Source organism: Pungitius pungitius, chromosome 8 (genome assembly GCF_949316345.1).
Source record: "Pungitius pungitius chromosome 8, fPunPun2.1, whole genome shotgun sequence".
In the NCBI taxonomy this organism is placed as follows: Eukaryota; Metazoa; Chordata; class Actinopteri; order Perciformes; family Gasterosteidae; genus Pungitius; species Pungitius pungitius.
This window is the reverse complement of record NC_084907.1, coordinates 17,804,915-17,820,776: the sequence shown is the minus strand read 5'-3', so window position 1 is coordinate 17,820,776 and position 15,862 is coordinate 17,804,915. Positions and strand designations below refer to the sequence as shown.

Here is a 15,862-nt window from a genome sequence, read left to right as displayed (position 1 = left end):
GAGAGTGCCAATAATAAGTGTTCCAATTAGCCTTGTTTGACCTGGCATGCAACACTCGGAAATGTGTTTAATTTAGTAACGTTTTATTCTAGAAAGCAACACAAAAAGGAATATTAAGTTGATCTTCTCTTTTTCTCAAGAAATCACACCCGTCTTCACAAACAATGGCTTTGTCCCTTTTAAAAGCAGAAGTTCCATGTGCCCGGGCCTCTTACCGGACGGGGCTGGGGGTTGTTCCTGCGGTGGGTAGAGGTGGGTCGAAGCTGTTCTCTGATCGCTGTGCCAGGAGGGGCAAACTGCTCTTTGTACATGGTGAGGTAGAGCTGGGGAGCCATCTTCACTTATTCTCTTACCGCTTTCCTTCCAGTCCGCTGGAAAGTCACAAACAGTGCTCTCCTCCCCTGTCACCTGGTGGCTCCTCCCCTTTCCTCATAATGTCTGTGGTACCTTTACTCGCTCCAAAAAAAGAAAAAAAAATCTATGTGTGCATTCTTTTTTCATCTGAAAATGGCAGCTTGGTTGTGCATGCAACCGGTTTTGTTGATGTATAGAAAATCCACCTCTGTTTAATGCATCAAACCTGCATTAATCAGTGCATGTATCAGCCATAAAGCCATCAGTAGCTCCTGGGATCTCCATCAACAAACAGATAACATGGAGAAAACTATGTTGAACCGGTAGCTATTGTGATGGATCTACATGTAGGGGGTAGAGAAAAGTTAAAAGCATCATGCCGAACCAGAACGACGCTTTGTGCTACCTGAGCACTTGGCCACCAATTCTGCTGAAGCCCAAGGCCCCCTGCGGAGACACACGTGCCTCGGGTCTCTGTCCGTGACCTACTTCCCCCCCCCAGAGGCCCACACAGACGACAGACCAGCACTGACCTCCAACACTCACAGTTAAAACGCCCCCCTTCGTACCAGATCTATAGAACTGCAACAAACCAGAGAGATGGGATGGGATTTCTAAGAATCTGCCGCCCCCCCCCACCCCCCCCACCCCCCACCCAGGGTCACCTCTCTTCACTGCCAGCATGCCACGTGGGCATCAATAATTCACCAAGCGCCGCAGGGTGCTTTTGTTTCGCCGCTCCTCTCACGGAGTTATCTGTGACAGGGACGGGCTGCTCATCTCGCCGCGGTGGGCCGGGCCTTCGTTGGACAGCCGCGTTAAGCCCAGTCAAATCCATGTCAACAGATGCAGAGCAGGGGGCATGGGGAATCATAGCAATGATGCCTCACCGCTGCTTAAATCAAATCCAACCCCACGGGTTCCCTTCCCTTTTTCCGTATACTCTGCTCTATAGGTAAATCCCATTCGCTTTTTTTTGTTGTTGTTACATTTACATCTCCCCCACACAACAAATTACAGTCTGAGAAATGGTCTACAATGCAGTGTATTTATGAGAACAACATACATTTCAAAGGCAATGCACACGTTGTAAATTGTGCTTATGATTGGTCATTGGAAGATTCGTGCTGCAATGCTTTCATCTTCTGCACGGCCGGTGAAGCGGGAGTCCAACATTGTGCGATGCAGACTTCAAAGCCCTTTGCAGCGATTTAGTATTCAGTTTTATTTACTCGCGCTTGTATTTCGCTGCCGCTTTGAGTTTTGTGTAGAGATAACTGAAATTCTGTAAGAGAGAACAGAGAGGTTGCGTAAGAGAACAAACCTGGTACGTCAAGCGTTAACATTGTGTATGGTGCTGTACAATACAGTACAACAGTATGTATAAACAAACCTGGATGGCATAGTAAACAATCCCCAAATAGGCAGCAATGCAGCCTCCGAGGAAGAGATCGAAGGCTGCAGGTTTCACTCTGGGAAAAAAAAAAAAACATTGTCAGCGACGTAGTGGCTTATTGAAATGAGGAAAATGCGTTCAGATATTTACCTGTACATCACTACAGGTTGGTTCATCTGATCGAAAAAGGTAATATCAGGGTCCCTGTGTGAAGAAATACAGTTAATAATGGGTGGTATTTGTTGCATCGGGACAACATTTCACGTTTTACCTCCTATCCTGTCGGTAGGTGTGTCTGTGGACTTGCTGCAAGTAGCGTTTGAACTCGTGCTCCAGTGAGTTAACCAGCAGGATGTGACCGGGCTCCTTGTCCAGCAGCTGGGCGGCTCGGGGCACCGACGTGAGGAAGGACATCAGACTGCTCATGCGACTGTCGTGAAACTCCTGCATCAAGAGTTTTAGATGTGGTTTCACAGAACGAAGAAAAAAGGCTTTATCTGTGCCATCATATAAAAATAAAAGTACTCAATGTCAAGCATGAACAAACTCATTTCTTACACTGCAAAGTATACACTGACTGTTGAAAATAAAAGTTATTGTCCCAAACAAAAACACAAACTGATGGCTGAGAGGACAACTCTGACCCGCAGTGGAATAAAAATAGAAGAAATCCGTCATCACTGAATGAAACTAGAACCTTAGCATCAACATTTTTGCAGATTTAAATAGTGTCAAGTGTCAGTCAATTCTGAGCTGGAATATTAAAAGGTGTGTTGCTTTAACAAGGCTACTTTAAAAACATAGAGATAGAAATAGAAGGCTGGTGAGCAATATGGGACACGTATCACAAAACATCAGCTGGACAATCAGATGATTGTATCAGACATCACAGTTTGAATCTCCTCATGACAATCATCAAGTAGACTATACAGGGTCCAAATGATATTATGTTCTATTAATCCAGGGTGAATAATGCCTTTCAGGACTGAAAAATATATTCAAAATGTAGACTAAACAAGTCTTTTAAAAGTTACATAATTCTTATTTTAGGGCTCAAAACTATTTAAAATCGGAATTATATTGTTTTTCCCTTTGTTTAAATAGTTATTATTGAAAGGAGATCAATGTACCAAGTGCCTCAAAACGTTTGCAGTCTAAATAAGGGGTTTCATACAAAAACGCTTCCATCTTTAAATGAAGGCTGCAGTGCTCATGAGCTAACACTAGAGGTCAGCACTTACCTTTTTGTTACCAACCAAAATGAAGGAGCCAACTTACCAATTGACCCTTGAAAACTTGCATATCTTTTGGTGAATCCTTGAATATAATAAAGATTAATCACACATTAAAATGCTGATGAAAAATGAAGGCACAGTATATGTATTAGGATAGATGCATTTCGTTTTTTGTATGAATTTCAATCACCTTGTCAGAAAAATTGTACATATAACGGGCCAGTGCTTCTGCTATGATGATGCCATTTCGCTTCATCTTCCTAGCGTCCACTTGTGACCTGAGAGAAGAAACAAAGCCATCCATGATGAGAGTCTTTTCATATCATCTCATCTCCTTGATCATAAGTCATAATAATCCAAAACACAATAAAGAACCCACATGGTGTCAAGCATGGAGCCACGTAATTCAGATTTGGGGTCTTCCAGATGAGACAGAGTAAAACTTGGTATCCGGCGCAGGCTATAGCGTTCATGCTCCCACGTTACTGTGGACTCCACCAAATTGATCTTCTTGTGGACCAATCCCACCTTCACCCAGGGAAATCTGGAGGACACCACCTAGCGGAGTGATCACACATTTAGATCCATGAACACGGAAGAAAAACCTGCTCCATATTTTGGACCTAGCAGTATAGCTTGTTACCTCTTCCAGCTGTTGGATGAAAGCGTGCATGGGAGTGTCGGGTTTGGGAGGGCGGGACACGTGCATGTACAGCTCATCACTGTTTCCCAGCGTGTCCAAACACAGAACAAATGCCACATTGTCATGGAGCAGGCTGGACTCTTGTGAAGGACAAAAAATAAAAAGGTCTGGATCCAATAAACCAGAGTAATTGTTTTTTTTATGTAGGGTGGTGCTGCAGGATACTTTCAAAAAGTCCAAAAGAGTTCAAGAAAAACTCACCAGCATGGTCCAGATTATCTTCAATCCATCTCTTTGTGCCCAGGAAATTATACTTTCCTCCTCCAGTTAAGGAGAACATTAAATGATATCTTAAAAAGAGCAATCAAGCATTAAAATAGTATGTTGTTTGCCTTTACATGACAGGAGCCATTTTTTCAGAACACAGCAACAACATCTATACAAAAACCAGTGGAGCCCTGGGAATTGATGCCAAATCAGGAGGTATCTCTGGGAGAGGGTTAGGGGGGGGGGGGGGGGGGTGTAACTCACGGTGGTCTGGTACCGGGGCTGCTATAAAGCTTTTGGAAGAGACGCGCCAACTCTAGAAGGATGGTGACCCCGCTGCCATTGGAGTCTGCTCCGTACGACAACCACTGTGTTGCAAACAAACCACCCGCCATCAAACCAGCATACTTTCACCACCAGTACAGGAAAGTGCGTTCCAAGCTTTTCATGTGACTCACTGGGGCCAGTCCGTAGGAATCATAGTGGGCAGCGAGGACGACGGTGGGGGCATCCTCCCCCGTGCCGGGGAGCACTCCCTTCAAGGAAACATCAGGAGTTATACGGTGCAGAGCCGAGGACAGAGGACCAAACTAAGTCTAAATGCATCGAGAGGTGGTCAGTGGTCGGTTCCACGGTCACCTCCAGTGTGGTGATGATGTTGTCAGTGGTGCCCTTAATGGGGGCATTGTTGGTCACTATGATCTGAAATGCCGTAGCTGTGACCATACTTCGAAGCACTGCGGGAGAAAACAAAACACATCGCATATGAAACCAGAACCCAGAAATAAAAAAAAATATCACATCCTGTTGCTCGTCTTACCTCGGACGAAAACAGGTGAAGTCCTGGCGGCTGCGGCTTGCTTGACCTCCTCGTACATGTAAAGCAGCTGCTCGTCCTCAGGCACCACATACACCGGTATGAGGGTCTCCTTCAGCAAGGCCTCGCTCTCACTCACCATGAAGGACTGCGAGGGGGGAGGAGGAAGCACTGATCACACCACTTCACTAAAGCACAAGAGGTGCCTGCATCCCCTCGTTACCTGCACAGCGTCACGGGGGAGAGCGGAGATGTTTTTGGGCAGCAGGATCAGGACGGCGGCGGCGCTTTGCCTCTGGGCCTGCAGGTATCTTTCTGTGGTGAAGTCCGGCACCTTCATGACGACGCAGCGGCGCGTCAGCACCGGTTCGTCTGCCGAGCGCGCCTCCGCCAACACGATGGCTCCGCGGCAACCTCGCAAAGACACAAGACAGGTGACACTGGTAACCAAAGCCACTCCGCTCCGAGTGCTGCACTGGTGCTTCATGTCTGTTCTCAGTTAGGCGGAAATTTAGAATTTGTATTTGGCTGATTTGGTCCGACCGTTGACGAATTAAATGTTCAAGATACCTGCAAAACGGATTAATGTGTCAATATGGATTCCCCAACAGTATACGTCACAAACATCTAGTATAAGTATATAACATAATGTACACTCTGAATCAAGTCACATGCATTATAAGTACCTTTATTTATGAAAGATCGAAGGGGTGGGAAGACAAAAAACTGTTCTGCAGCACATATTTAAACGTTTTCTTTTATTTTAATCTTCACTTTTTGCAAAATATTGGATGATTTGATCACAACAGTTATTTAAATGTAAGTCAGGATGGTAAATCCCTCTTTAACAAGTGAGTGATCTGAAACAAGACAAAGCCCCTCGGCTAGACTTTATTAGCTTTATTATAAGAGGTCACAAGCCAAAGAGGTACAAGTACAAGTAACTGTAAAGTAATAGCAATACTGGTAACTACAGGTACTGATAGTTCCCTCTGAAATGTAACGGAGAAGAATTAAACGGTTGCAAAGCACCTCAACGCTTGTGCAGAGCCTGAGTCAACGTGCAGGACACAATCGCTCTGGAGTTGAGGTGTGAACTCTCTGAACTCACCATGCGTCCTCTGTGCCAGGTTGAACTGTTGCATCCTGTAGGCCGTGAACTCGTAGGAGGAAACAGCAGGGAGAGCGGAGCCCTGCAGGCGCCGGGCACAGATCATCATCAGCACCAGCAGCAGCGCCTCGCCAGCTACGCCCGGGTCTCTAGGCAACATGGCGTCACGTTCTCGACTTCGTCTTGCTGATCTACGAGGGAGAGCTGATGTTACGGTCAGCCAATGCCGTACTGCACACGGCACCACGGACCCACTCCCACAGTTTTTACGACAACGTATTCTACCAGTGACCATCGAGTCAATCATGTTCGAGCATTCTTTTTGGGGAATTTCCCTCACCCGTCTCCCAGCGCTCCCGTCTCACGAGCCTTTGTTCTGCGTGGACACAAACCGGATCCTGGGATTCAAGTCGCCTTCTGTAGGTAAGCCGCCATTCGCCATCTGCTCCTTAGGGATCAACTCCAGGCTAATCACAGATACCCAACCCCCCCCCCCCCAATCGCACACACTCACTATTCTTCCATCTATCTATGCGTACCTTCTCCCCGTTCTCTTTCCTGACTTTAAATGTTGGCCTTCAGTCGCTCTAGTAGGTGACCACACATCTCCAGCAGAGGCCTTCGCCATATACAGATGGCTGTTTGTTGCATGTCATGCAGGGACAATCCGTGTGGAGCATTCTGAGGAGCTGATCGGGCAGGAGGTCTGGAGAGCCGACCGAGGCTGCACAAAGACCTGCCCCCCCCCCTCTGGTCGTTGCATCCACTATTATAGAAAGTGGAGAAAAAAAACCCACTAATGGCTAAATGTGTTAAAATTAAAAAGATGACAGAAACCCATGGCATTATCACACTTCAGATATCCAATATTTATTTTTTGATATGTTGCACTATACACAGAACGTTGACACTGTTAAAATCTAAATGGAACCAGTTCACGATCATAGTAAACACGTGACAAAAAATAAAATTAAAAAAAAATGTCTGCACATGAATGTATCCCATCTTAAAAAATAACTTAAAGTCACATGACTGCAAATAAATAGCTTATGTTACAACGCATCGATTAACACTCTGAAATCAAAACATTAGTGAAGCTACAACCCAAGTGAGACGACGTTGGCGCACGCACACACGCCACGGCCCGTGTGCGAGTCTATATGGATGACGTTAACGAGAGACAGAAAATATCAGCACCATAGTCATTTACAGTCCGTCCTTACATGTTAATGTGAAGTGCAAACAACCACTGGTCAAACACACACCTCAGCTAGTAGCTGCATAAGTGACATAACACCTGACCTAGTCTTCTATTCTGGTATTTTTCTACTTATTACAAGTCATTTTATCATCTACACACATGGAACCTGGAACTTGTCTTAATGCTTGTTTTCTTTAGTGCTGTGGAAGCATTGGGGCATTTTAACCAGGTTTAGCAGTGGTGCTCTTACAGGAAAATAGATTGAATGAGCCTTAGCTTCTGAATCTCAATTTACATATTGAAATTCATTGAAAAATATGCCTTCCTTTTTTTTCCCCTCTGCTTAAAGATCTGGAATTTTCCAGACACATGTCTATCTAGGTTTTAGTTATTATGATTAGAAAATATCTTTTTAGTTGTGAAAATGTGCATTTTGTGTTTTTGGGGTCTGTTCTTCAGTCTCATTTGTTTCAAAACAGATTCTCATGCAAGTGACTTTTACCATCTGTAGCTCTAACAAGGTGTGATGTAAACAGTACAAATAATCACTATGCATTATTCCTACTCAACACTATTGGAAAACATCCATTGGCATAAAGCATCGACAATACACAGCTGTGTCCGGTGCTACATACACGGTCCCCAATCAAATAGCTCATAATGTAATTCAAGGGGGAATATGCACAGATGTACAAAAAAAAAAAAAAATGTATTTCTATCCAAGCAATATGGAACCACTTTAAAGACATTCTTCAGAAGCCATAACACAGGTACAGCCAACAACTTTCAATGTATTTGCTGATTTTCTAACCCTCCCACTAATATTATTTTATTTTTTTTGTGACCACATTCCCTGGTGGCGACTGCCGCTGCGTTCCTCCTGCACATCCACTCATGTCGGGGCTTTACTGGACAAACACAAAGGTAAAGGAAGGAGTAACGCGTGAGCGGTTTGTGGATGAACCGAAATACTAGTGGGTCCATGTTTTTTTTTTTTTTTTTTTTTTCAAAAGCACGCAGCACATATTTGTCTCTTCAGCACAAGGGTGCGTTTAGAAGTTGACAAAGACTGATAGATCATCTGCACAAGCCGGTCAGTAGGACGCCGTGTTCACAGGCAACATGCAAAACGGTTTGTTTTCAGTTTCAAACTGAACAACCAAAGTGGGACGGACCAACCAAAACCTGGGATTACTCCCATTGTGTCGGAAAAAGTGAGCATTAGTGTTTCACCAGCGGCCTGATGGTTTAGAACCGCTTCCTCGGATATATTTAGACACACATATGTCATTTTCACGGTTGACACATTTATACACACGGGAAGACAAAGCAGACTGGCTGAAAGAGAAATGAGAAAGACAAAGAAAACGCAATGGCCACAACAACACTTCCAATCTCCTCTTGTCCTTTGTTTTGACACTTTCAATGACACACCAGTAGCAGAAGTGGACTCCATTGATGACGCACTGTCACGGTAATGTCACCTCGTCACCATTTCGGGTGCTCCAACCGACGCTCCGCTCTTCTACAATGATGCGCGGTCCTCGTAAACCAAAATATCCACAAGCATGAGATGGAATTCAAACGAAGGCGTAGCGAAAGCAACACGTTTCCCTTAATGTTTCTGCCCTCGCCCGAACCAACAACGCAGTGAAGTGAGATGCACAGATCCTACCATAGGAGGAACGTGTGCACAGGTACTGTACATCTCTGACGACTTCTCCTTTCTCCATCTCCTGACTCAGCATTTCCAACCGTCGTTTTCCCTTAGTGCCACTGCCAGCTTTTCCTCCTTGCAGACACTCCTGTCCGTTGTTGGCCTCAGCGCAGGTGGCAGGCAGGAAAGGGGGGTGCGGGGGGGCGGAGGAGGAGGAGGGGGAGGGGGGGGGGGGGGGGGGCGGTTTGGGGGCGCTATTGGATTTGACAGGCTGTAGAGGGAGCAGCTTGACAGCACATGCAGGTGGGGTTGACGGCTTTTGGGGGGATCAGATCCAGGTCCTCGTCATCCGGGATCTCGTCGAGCCGGTACCCGTCCTTCAGGAGCTGGATGTTCAGGTCCTGGTTGATCTGCTGCAGAGGGGAGGAGACACAGAATGAGCCGGGCGTCGGGACAACTTCGACAAACCCTTCAGCTCGCTAACGACCTCGTTAGTAAAATTAGTTTAAAAAAAAAAAAAAAACGTTGATTCTTCAAATCTCACTGGAATTCACTTTTACAGAAACAGAGGGCAGCGACATGATTTTTGCAGGCAGGTTATAGGTGGCAACGGGGGGGAGGAAGAGCACGGAGTACAACAAAAAAAGCATTCTGCTCTAATGAAGAGGGATTTGAATGAGAACTATGGAGAAACCACTACAGATGACTGTGACTATGAATCCTCAAAACGTAAAACGTTTGTTTCAGGCGGGTGCACATGTACCTGGTGTGAAGTGGTGTGACAATGGAACGGGGTGATCGGGCGTGGACCAAATGACGCTGTGAAACAGTATAATGCGTGTATAGATACCTGGTCCCTCAGACATCTCACCTCGGCTGAGGAGTATCCTGACGAGGAGTATCTGGACATGTCAAAGTCATCATCACTGAAAGACAGGGGACCTCACCGGTTAGACAAAGGTTTCGAGAGAACGCCGAGACGTCGTGCATGAGTGTTTAAACTGTTTTGTTCAGTAGTTTGCTCTTCACCCCCATCATCTGCTTTCCAAACAACAAACAGGGCGCCATTGTTTTCCGAAGGCTCTGCACGCGAGTCTAAACTGTGGACAGTGAACAAACTGGTGTCCTGTGTCCAGTCAGAAAGCTTTTCACATGATGTAAGCTTGACTGGCTTCCAGAGTTCACGTCAGTTTCCCGTGTGGCAGCAGGCGGAGCGCACAAAGGGTGACACTCGCATGTGTCAAAGGCAGACCTGCTGGTACGGGGGGGGGGGGGGGGGGGGGGGTGCTCCCTCTGAGCCGCTTTTCCCTGCCCAAATCCTCGCCCAGCTATCCTCTAATCCCGCACCCTGGGAGCTGCTTTGTCCCCCTTTTTATGATCCCTTCTGTTAAGAATTCCAGTTTAAGTTGCTCCGTGGATTAGTGCAATCCGGCAGCGTGACAAATGTCTCCTGTTCTATCGCGTCAAAAAATGTACATATGTCACATACATACCTGTCAGTGTCCAGTGCCACCAGGGGCTTCTCATCTGGGCTCTGGTCCAAAGACGAGTAGCCTTTGTTTGGAACCACCAACCTGAGGGTGGGCGCAGACAGTGAGAAACAACTCGGGAGAAGACAACGCGAAAGCACAATTTCTGACATTTCAGAAGTGTGGAAGGGAACAGGATCATGGTCGCTCTTCTTACAGGCTACAAAGAAAGAAAAATAATACTAATCGGTAGCCTTCAGGCTGCAGCGGTTTCTAGATTCCCTGTCTACCTGTGGGACATTGCGGTGCATAGCAGTCGGTAGTCTTTCTTATATTTCCACTAATCCACCGGCGAGTGGGATTAGACAGATGAGCCAGTTGTGAATGTTGTTGGTTACAGCGGGTTTGGGCCCGGCGCTCTTGACTCTTTCATCACGAATCCCAGCAGGGAAAAAAGCCTCATTCTCTAAAACGCTCTGCGGAGCATTTGGTTAAAACCGTAAGAAGGTCTGACGGCACCCAGAGGAGGCCGGCAGAAAGTACAGCGCCTTCATTAGCAGGCCGAGCGGGCGACACTTATCTAAAGAAAATAAAAAAAATGAGATGCTAATTGATGCAAAGTGTAACGCTTGTGTTCGAGTTGGTCCACATAACAGGAAACAAGTAGGCAATGGGAGCGGTTACCTTGTCCTAGCATTCTTCTTGGGTTGTTGATTGACAGGACTGCCCACGGTGCCATTCTTCACTGATCCCTTCCTGGCATGGTCCCTCTGTTTCTCTGGGCAACCGCAGGGTGGGAGGTCATCAGTGAATGCATCGAGAAACCTCAACTTCATGACCATCACACCCCGATTTATAGGAATTTGTTTGTCTCGGAAATTCAAATGTGTTCAAAACAAGGACTATCATTTTACCAACGAAAAGGACTCTCTGTAAATACTGTGCGGTACTGGATTAGAACAAACGCTGAACTTTATGATGCCTCAACACAAATGATTTGCTGTGATACCTATTTGGACTTGCAGTGGTGAGGGCTTGTAGTTCATGGCCACGGTGTCTCCCTTGGTGTCAGCGTCAGCCTCTGAGCTGGAGGACGCTGCGGGGTCCTAGAAACAGCACACAGCACGTCACCTTTCACATGACCAGATTACAACAATAAGAAAAGACTTCTACATGTGTGCTATCATCTCATCAGGGACTAAATTGTTTGCTGCTGCAGTGGCCCGGCGGGGATTCAACTTGGACCCCGAGTTGATTCGGGGAATACGATTTCAAACCAATTTGTGTCAAACTTCCACTGGGAAGCTAAAAATTCAACAAAAGGCCCGAGGGCCCAATCAAGTCAGTAGCAAGAGCAAACCCACTGATTTATCGCCCGGCCCACACAGACCAGGAAAATCAGCTCTTTTTTCAGAACCTGCTTGTGTCCAGTGCCCTGGCAATATCCCCCCTCCCCCCTCCCCGAGGCCTATGCGCTACTATAGCTGCCTGCTTTTCTGCATCAATGGGCTCGAGTGTTCTGGCTATGGGCTCGGCTCTGCCTCTTTTATGTGAGAGCAGTGATGGCATGGGGAGGAGGCCCGGGAGAGAACAGAGGGGGTTGCTGTTGGAGCCACGGTTTCCCCAGATCGAGAGAGAGGGGAGCCGGACCCGCTCTGCTGACAGAGCTCCACATTATGTCGACCCCACAGTCCTCCCCTTGTAGCCCTCTGAGGGTCTCCACAAGGACTACCAGGCCTTTTGGCTTTCAATAACTCTGTGGTCTGTGCAGAAAAAATGGCTGCTACATTTAAACCATCCTTTAAGCAAATAAACAACTGGAGCTGAAAAACGTATATTGGTTGAGACTAGTGCTTTATACTCACATAGATTATGCTACTTATGTAATATATATTTTAATAAATGAAAAAGAAATGTTGGGTAGCTAAAAGGAACATAACAAGTAATGCATGTTATACTATACTTCAAAAAATACTTTCATCAAATACTAAAGAGTCTTTAAAGGTTTCAAAATAAATAACTAGACACAGATATGCCTCGATCTTTTTCATCAAAAACCCTTTCATGGTGTCACTATGAAATACTACAAGAATTTAGGCCAATTCAGTGAAAGCAATAGAGCTTATCCAATCTCGCAAGGCCTGATAAAACATTCATGAGTATTAGGGGAGACGGTGAGAATATCAATTCTCTCGTAGCGCACTTAAAAACAAGCTGCCCAGGAGATAAAAAAAATCTGGTAATACATCAAAACGTAAAACGCTCATATACAAGTGATGTCTAGTTAATGCACGAGCAAAACAAAACGTTTTTTTTTTTTTATCACCGGATAAAAAGGTTTATATTGTGTCTTTGAAATATTTCCCAGCAGCCATCCAGACCCGATCCACCTCGAAGAGTGATTAGAAAAATAAGCTCTGTCCATTTCTCCACTTGTCTACAAGAACTAGTGCACTCGGGCCTAATGCACCTTTCATGCATTCAATAGTCCCATCCTCATCCGGCAGTGGAGCATCATCCATTTAACTGGAATAATTAATGAGATCCGCAACAGTGACTAGCAGGAGCAGTGAAGGCAGGGCACACAGACGGGGCATTCCCACCAACACAAGCTCTTTCTGTTCGCTGACAGGCCCTTCCCTTGGATCATTAAGGCTTACCCACGGGATTTATTTTGCTTTCATTCTTGTTTTCCCCACTTCCCTGCCACCACAGACAGATACTGTGATGGAGGTAGGGTCATATTGTCTGTCAAGTAAATCCCCTTTGAAATATGCCAGCAGAGCTGGCAGTTAATAATGAAAGGGATTTGGTATTAAAGAGAAATGTGAGAGAATTCTCTGCCACTTTTTGAATATAAGACAACTAAATTATTGATAGCAACTAGCAGGGGAGCCCATGATAAACAGATTAGACTTCCTCTTTAAATAGACCAGCTTACACTAGATTGCTCTGAAGTTTGGCCCAAAGAAATGCTACCGGAAATCTGTACATGCATCACCTCGCTCAGCGGTCATCCACAACAGTCAGCTGAAATCAAAGCCATTTAAAACATACTTTTAGAGCATCTAGTTCCCCGTCAGTAATGTCATGTCATGACTGCAACCTGGCCAATGACATAAGGGGTGCGACATTGTTTTGATGCATGCTGCTGGCCCTGACCTTGAACATGCATTTCAATACACCTGCACTCACTCAGGGTCACACACTCAGAGAACATGTGTACACACACATAAAAGAGATGCCCTCTTAAGGGGATCCGCTTCATAAACCTGTCGTCCGACTCCTTTACTGCCTCTGATGATGTAGAGCCTCAAGGTTGCTGACACAGCAGACGCCAAGCGACTGGTGGGATTACACATCACTGGCCAATGGCAGTGTCGACTGATAGGTCAGGTGACCACTAAGACAGTTACATGTTATCCTTATGACAATGTCATGACTGGGCTGCATCTGTAATCATTCGATTTAGCCAGCATTAATTATGCTCAAATATCCTTGTGCTTAATGATGGCACGGTTTGTGAAAGGCGTAGTTTTTGTGGAGATCATTTTTTACTATACAAAAAATAATTAAAATTTAGTCCAGATTCAAATTAATTTACAAGTTAACATTCACAATACAAAGTAAAGCATCTGTGATGTTAGACAATAATTCAAGGATTCAAATCCCTCAAAATGTTATAACAAAATCTCTGATTTCATGAGGGGAATATAGTCTTATGTTAAATTGGAATATGCTTTTAAAATGACCACTGTGTTGACATGGATCTTCATCAGAGTCATTCTTAGCAGTGTCTTATGAAGGCATATTGCCATGTGTGGCTTGGAATCATTTCCAAGGGAGTTTACATTTTGTATTTTACCATTTTCAAACAGCAAAACGAGCCCTTTACAAACTAGAAAAAAACACTTGAGGGATCTAAAGAGCAGCTGTATGGGTTCATTCACCACCAACTAATACTTCCATGCGTCTATAAAAAAAAGCTGCAGCATTCATGTGAAATTAATTCTCAACAAGGAGGCAGGTGCCAGCTGTATTCATGCATTTTAGCAATCACAATGAAGTTATTAGCATTTAAAAAGCAACTGTGATTCCGAAACAACTAGGCACGGTTTTTGAATGGAAAGTGGGGGACTGGAACTGAAAAATAGCAGCTAACATTTAGGAGACCATAGCATGATGATAAGCAAGTACATGATAACAAAACAAAAAAAACTATTCGATTTGCAACTAACACAAAGTATCAAAGTATCTGTGATATTAGATAAATCTCCCTGGACAAAACATTGATTAAATCTTCACAAGGAGAGACAGTAGCTGCTGCATGAATATGAGACTTTCTGTACCAGAGAAAGGGTGTTCTTCTGTGATTTCTGCTGGAATTTAGCCTCAGGGGAAACAGGAATGGAGAAGCATGGGTACTATAATGAACATTACAACTTGGAGTGCTGCCATTGCCTAAAACCCAAAGGCAATCCTAAAAAACAACAACATAGGACATCTTTTTTAGACTGCTTTGTTTTAAGTATGGCAATGTAGGGAATAAGAGCAGTGGTTCACAAGTGAGTTAATTCATTTTCATTCCAGATCTTGTCCAGAATGAGGATTGGGCCTGTATTATAATAACATTCAAACCTAGAGAAATATACCCTTGTGTTGTATACAGTTTGAGAATTGGCCACAGAACACAATGCCATGACTTGTCTGTCTAATGTTCCTGGCAGGTCTGTGTCCAATAATAAATCATGGAAGGAGAGGCTATATTCTCTTACTATGGGCCTGCTCGGGCTAGCCATCCTGAGGGTTGCAGTCTGCAGTATCGATGTGGACGGAGCTCCTGTTCACGCGATCATTTGGGCTCACAGCACCTACATCCATCCCGACCCAAATAACACGTCACCAAAATACCAAATGTAAAAACAGTGTACTATGTCGCCTATGGATGCAAATAAGCGCATGCTGACGTGGATTTGATAAAAAGACTACAACAACATGATTTAGGTCAAATGCGTGGTTTGGGTACTTTGATACAATGCAGTGAATGTTTGTTAATTATTGAACCATCACATGTTTTATTAATGCTATCACTATGGAGAAAGATAGATGACGCTATCCGCCCTCCTTTCATCTTTAGAGAATCAATCTACACACATCCCGATGGCTCAGTTTGTGACAAGCTGCAAATTGCTATCCGTTAGCTCACACACGCAGATTATGTCAGACAGCCGCCTAGATAAACCCACATTAGACTAAAATGTTGCCGTTCGTATTCAATGGGATTATTTACATAGAATGTGTGCTTTTTCGTAATTCGTCTCTTACCAAAGGCTGTGTCTCTCCGTTGACTGGGGGTACTTGAAACCGGTCGATTTCTTCCATCATTTTAACAAAGCGTTACGGAAACGGTACAATAGTGAAGAAGATTAACGTTGGTTTATGTCTAACTATGCGGGTAGACGATGCGCGGTTGTGAGGATCCTAGGTTTTTCAGCATGATAGCAGTTCGTTTGCCTCCATCCCGACAGAGGTGACTCGACAGCAAAACAGCAGTACCGCCCAACTTCCGGGTCTTTGGAATATTCACGAGCAGTCCGACCAATCACAGAGGAGATCATAATTAAATGCGTAGCGAAGTCTTTTAGTGCATTGAAATCGAAATCGAAATGTTTTACGAATTAATTTTTTTTATACGTATTTATACAATAATTG

The 15,862-nt window shown here is 44.8% G+C and overlaps 2 protein-coding genes across 4 annotated transcripts; both read right to left on the bottom strand.

Annotated features, from left to right (window-relative positions):
* Positions 1-1,072: 1,072 nt before the first annotated feature.
* zgc:109965 (Nicalin-1-like) lies at positions 1,073-6,221 on the bottom strand. The gene is made up of 16 exons (XM_062563950.1): positions 6,164-6,221; positions 5,824-6,014; positions 4,936-5,126; positions 4,716-4,860; positions 4,535-4,632; positions 4,354-4,431; positions 4,160-4,263; positions 3,890-3,978; positions 3,629-3,768; positions 3,365-3,543; positions 3,176-3,263; positions 3,029-3,067; positions 2,022-2,194; positions 1,901-1,954; positions 1,748-1,826; positions 1,073-1,639 (listed from the first exon to the last, which is right to left on the bottom strand). The coding sequence occupies exons 2-16, from the start codon at positions 5,981-5,983 to the stop codon at positions 1,583-1,585; spliced, it is 1,674 nt and encodes a 557-aa protein (XP_062419934.1). The 5' UTR covers positions 5,984-6,014; positions 6,164-6,221; the 3' UTR covers positions 1,073-1,582.
* A 442-nt stretch (positions 6,222-6,663) lies between these two features.
* fam219aa (family with sequence similarity 219 member Aa) lies at positions 6,664-15,723 on the bottom strand. 3 transcript variants are annotated; one of them, XM_037490986.2, is made up of 7 exons: positions 15,476-15,723; positions 14,926-15,021; positions 11,160-11,256; positions 10,835-10,928; positions 10,175-10,255; positions 9,532-9,607; positions 6,664-9,094 (listed from the first exon to the last, which is right to left on the bottom strand). In XM_037490986.2, exons 2-7 carry the CDS (start codon positions 14,947-14,949, stop codon positions 8,936-8,938), a joined length of 531 nt encoding a protein of 176 aa, XP_037346883.1. In that variant the 5' UTR covers positions 14,950-15,021; positions 15,476-15,723; the 3' UTR covers positions 6,664-8,935. The 3 variants fall into 3 exon arrangements, with proteins under 3 accessions (XP_037346883.1, XP_037346881.1, XP_037346882.1); XM_037490984.2 differs by lacking the exon at positions 14,926-15,021; XM_037490985.2 differs by lacking the exon at positions 14,926-15,021 and having other exon boundaries at positions 9,553-9,607.
* Positions 15,724-15,862: the final 139 nt, after the last annotated feature.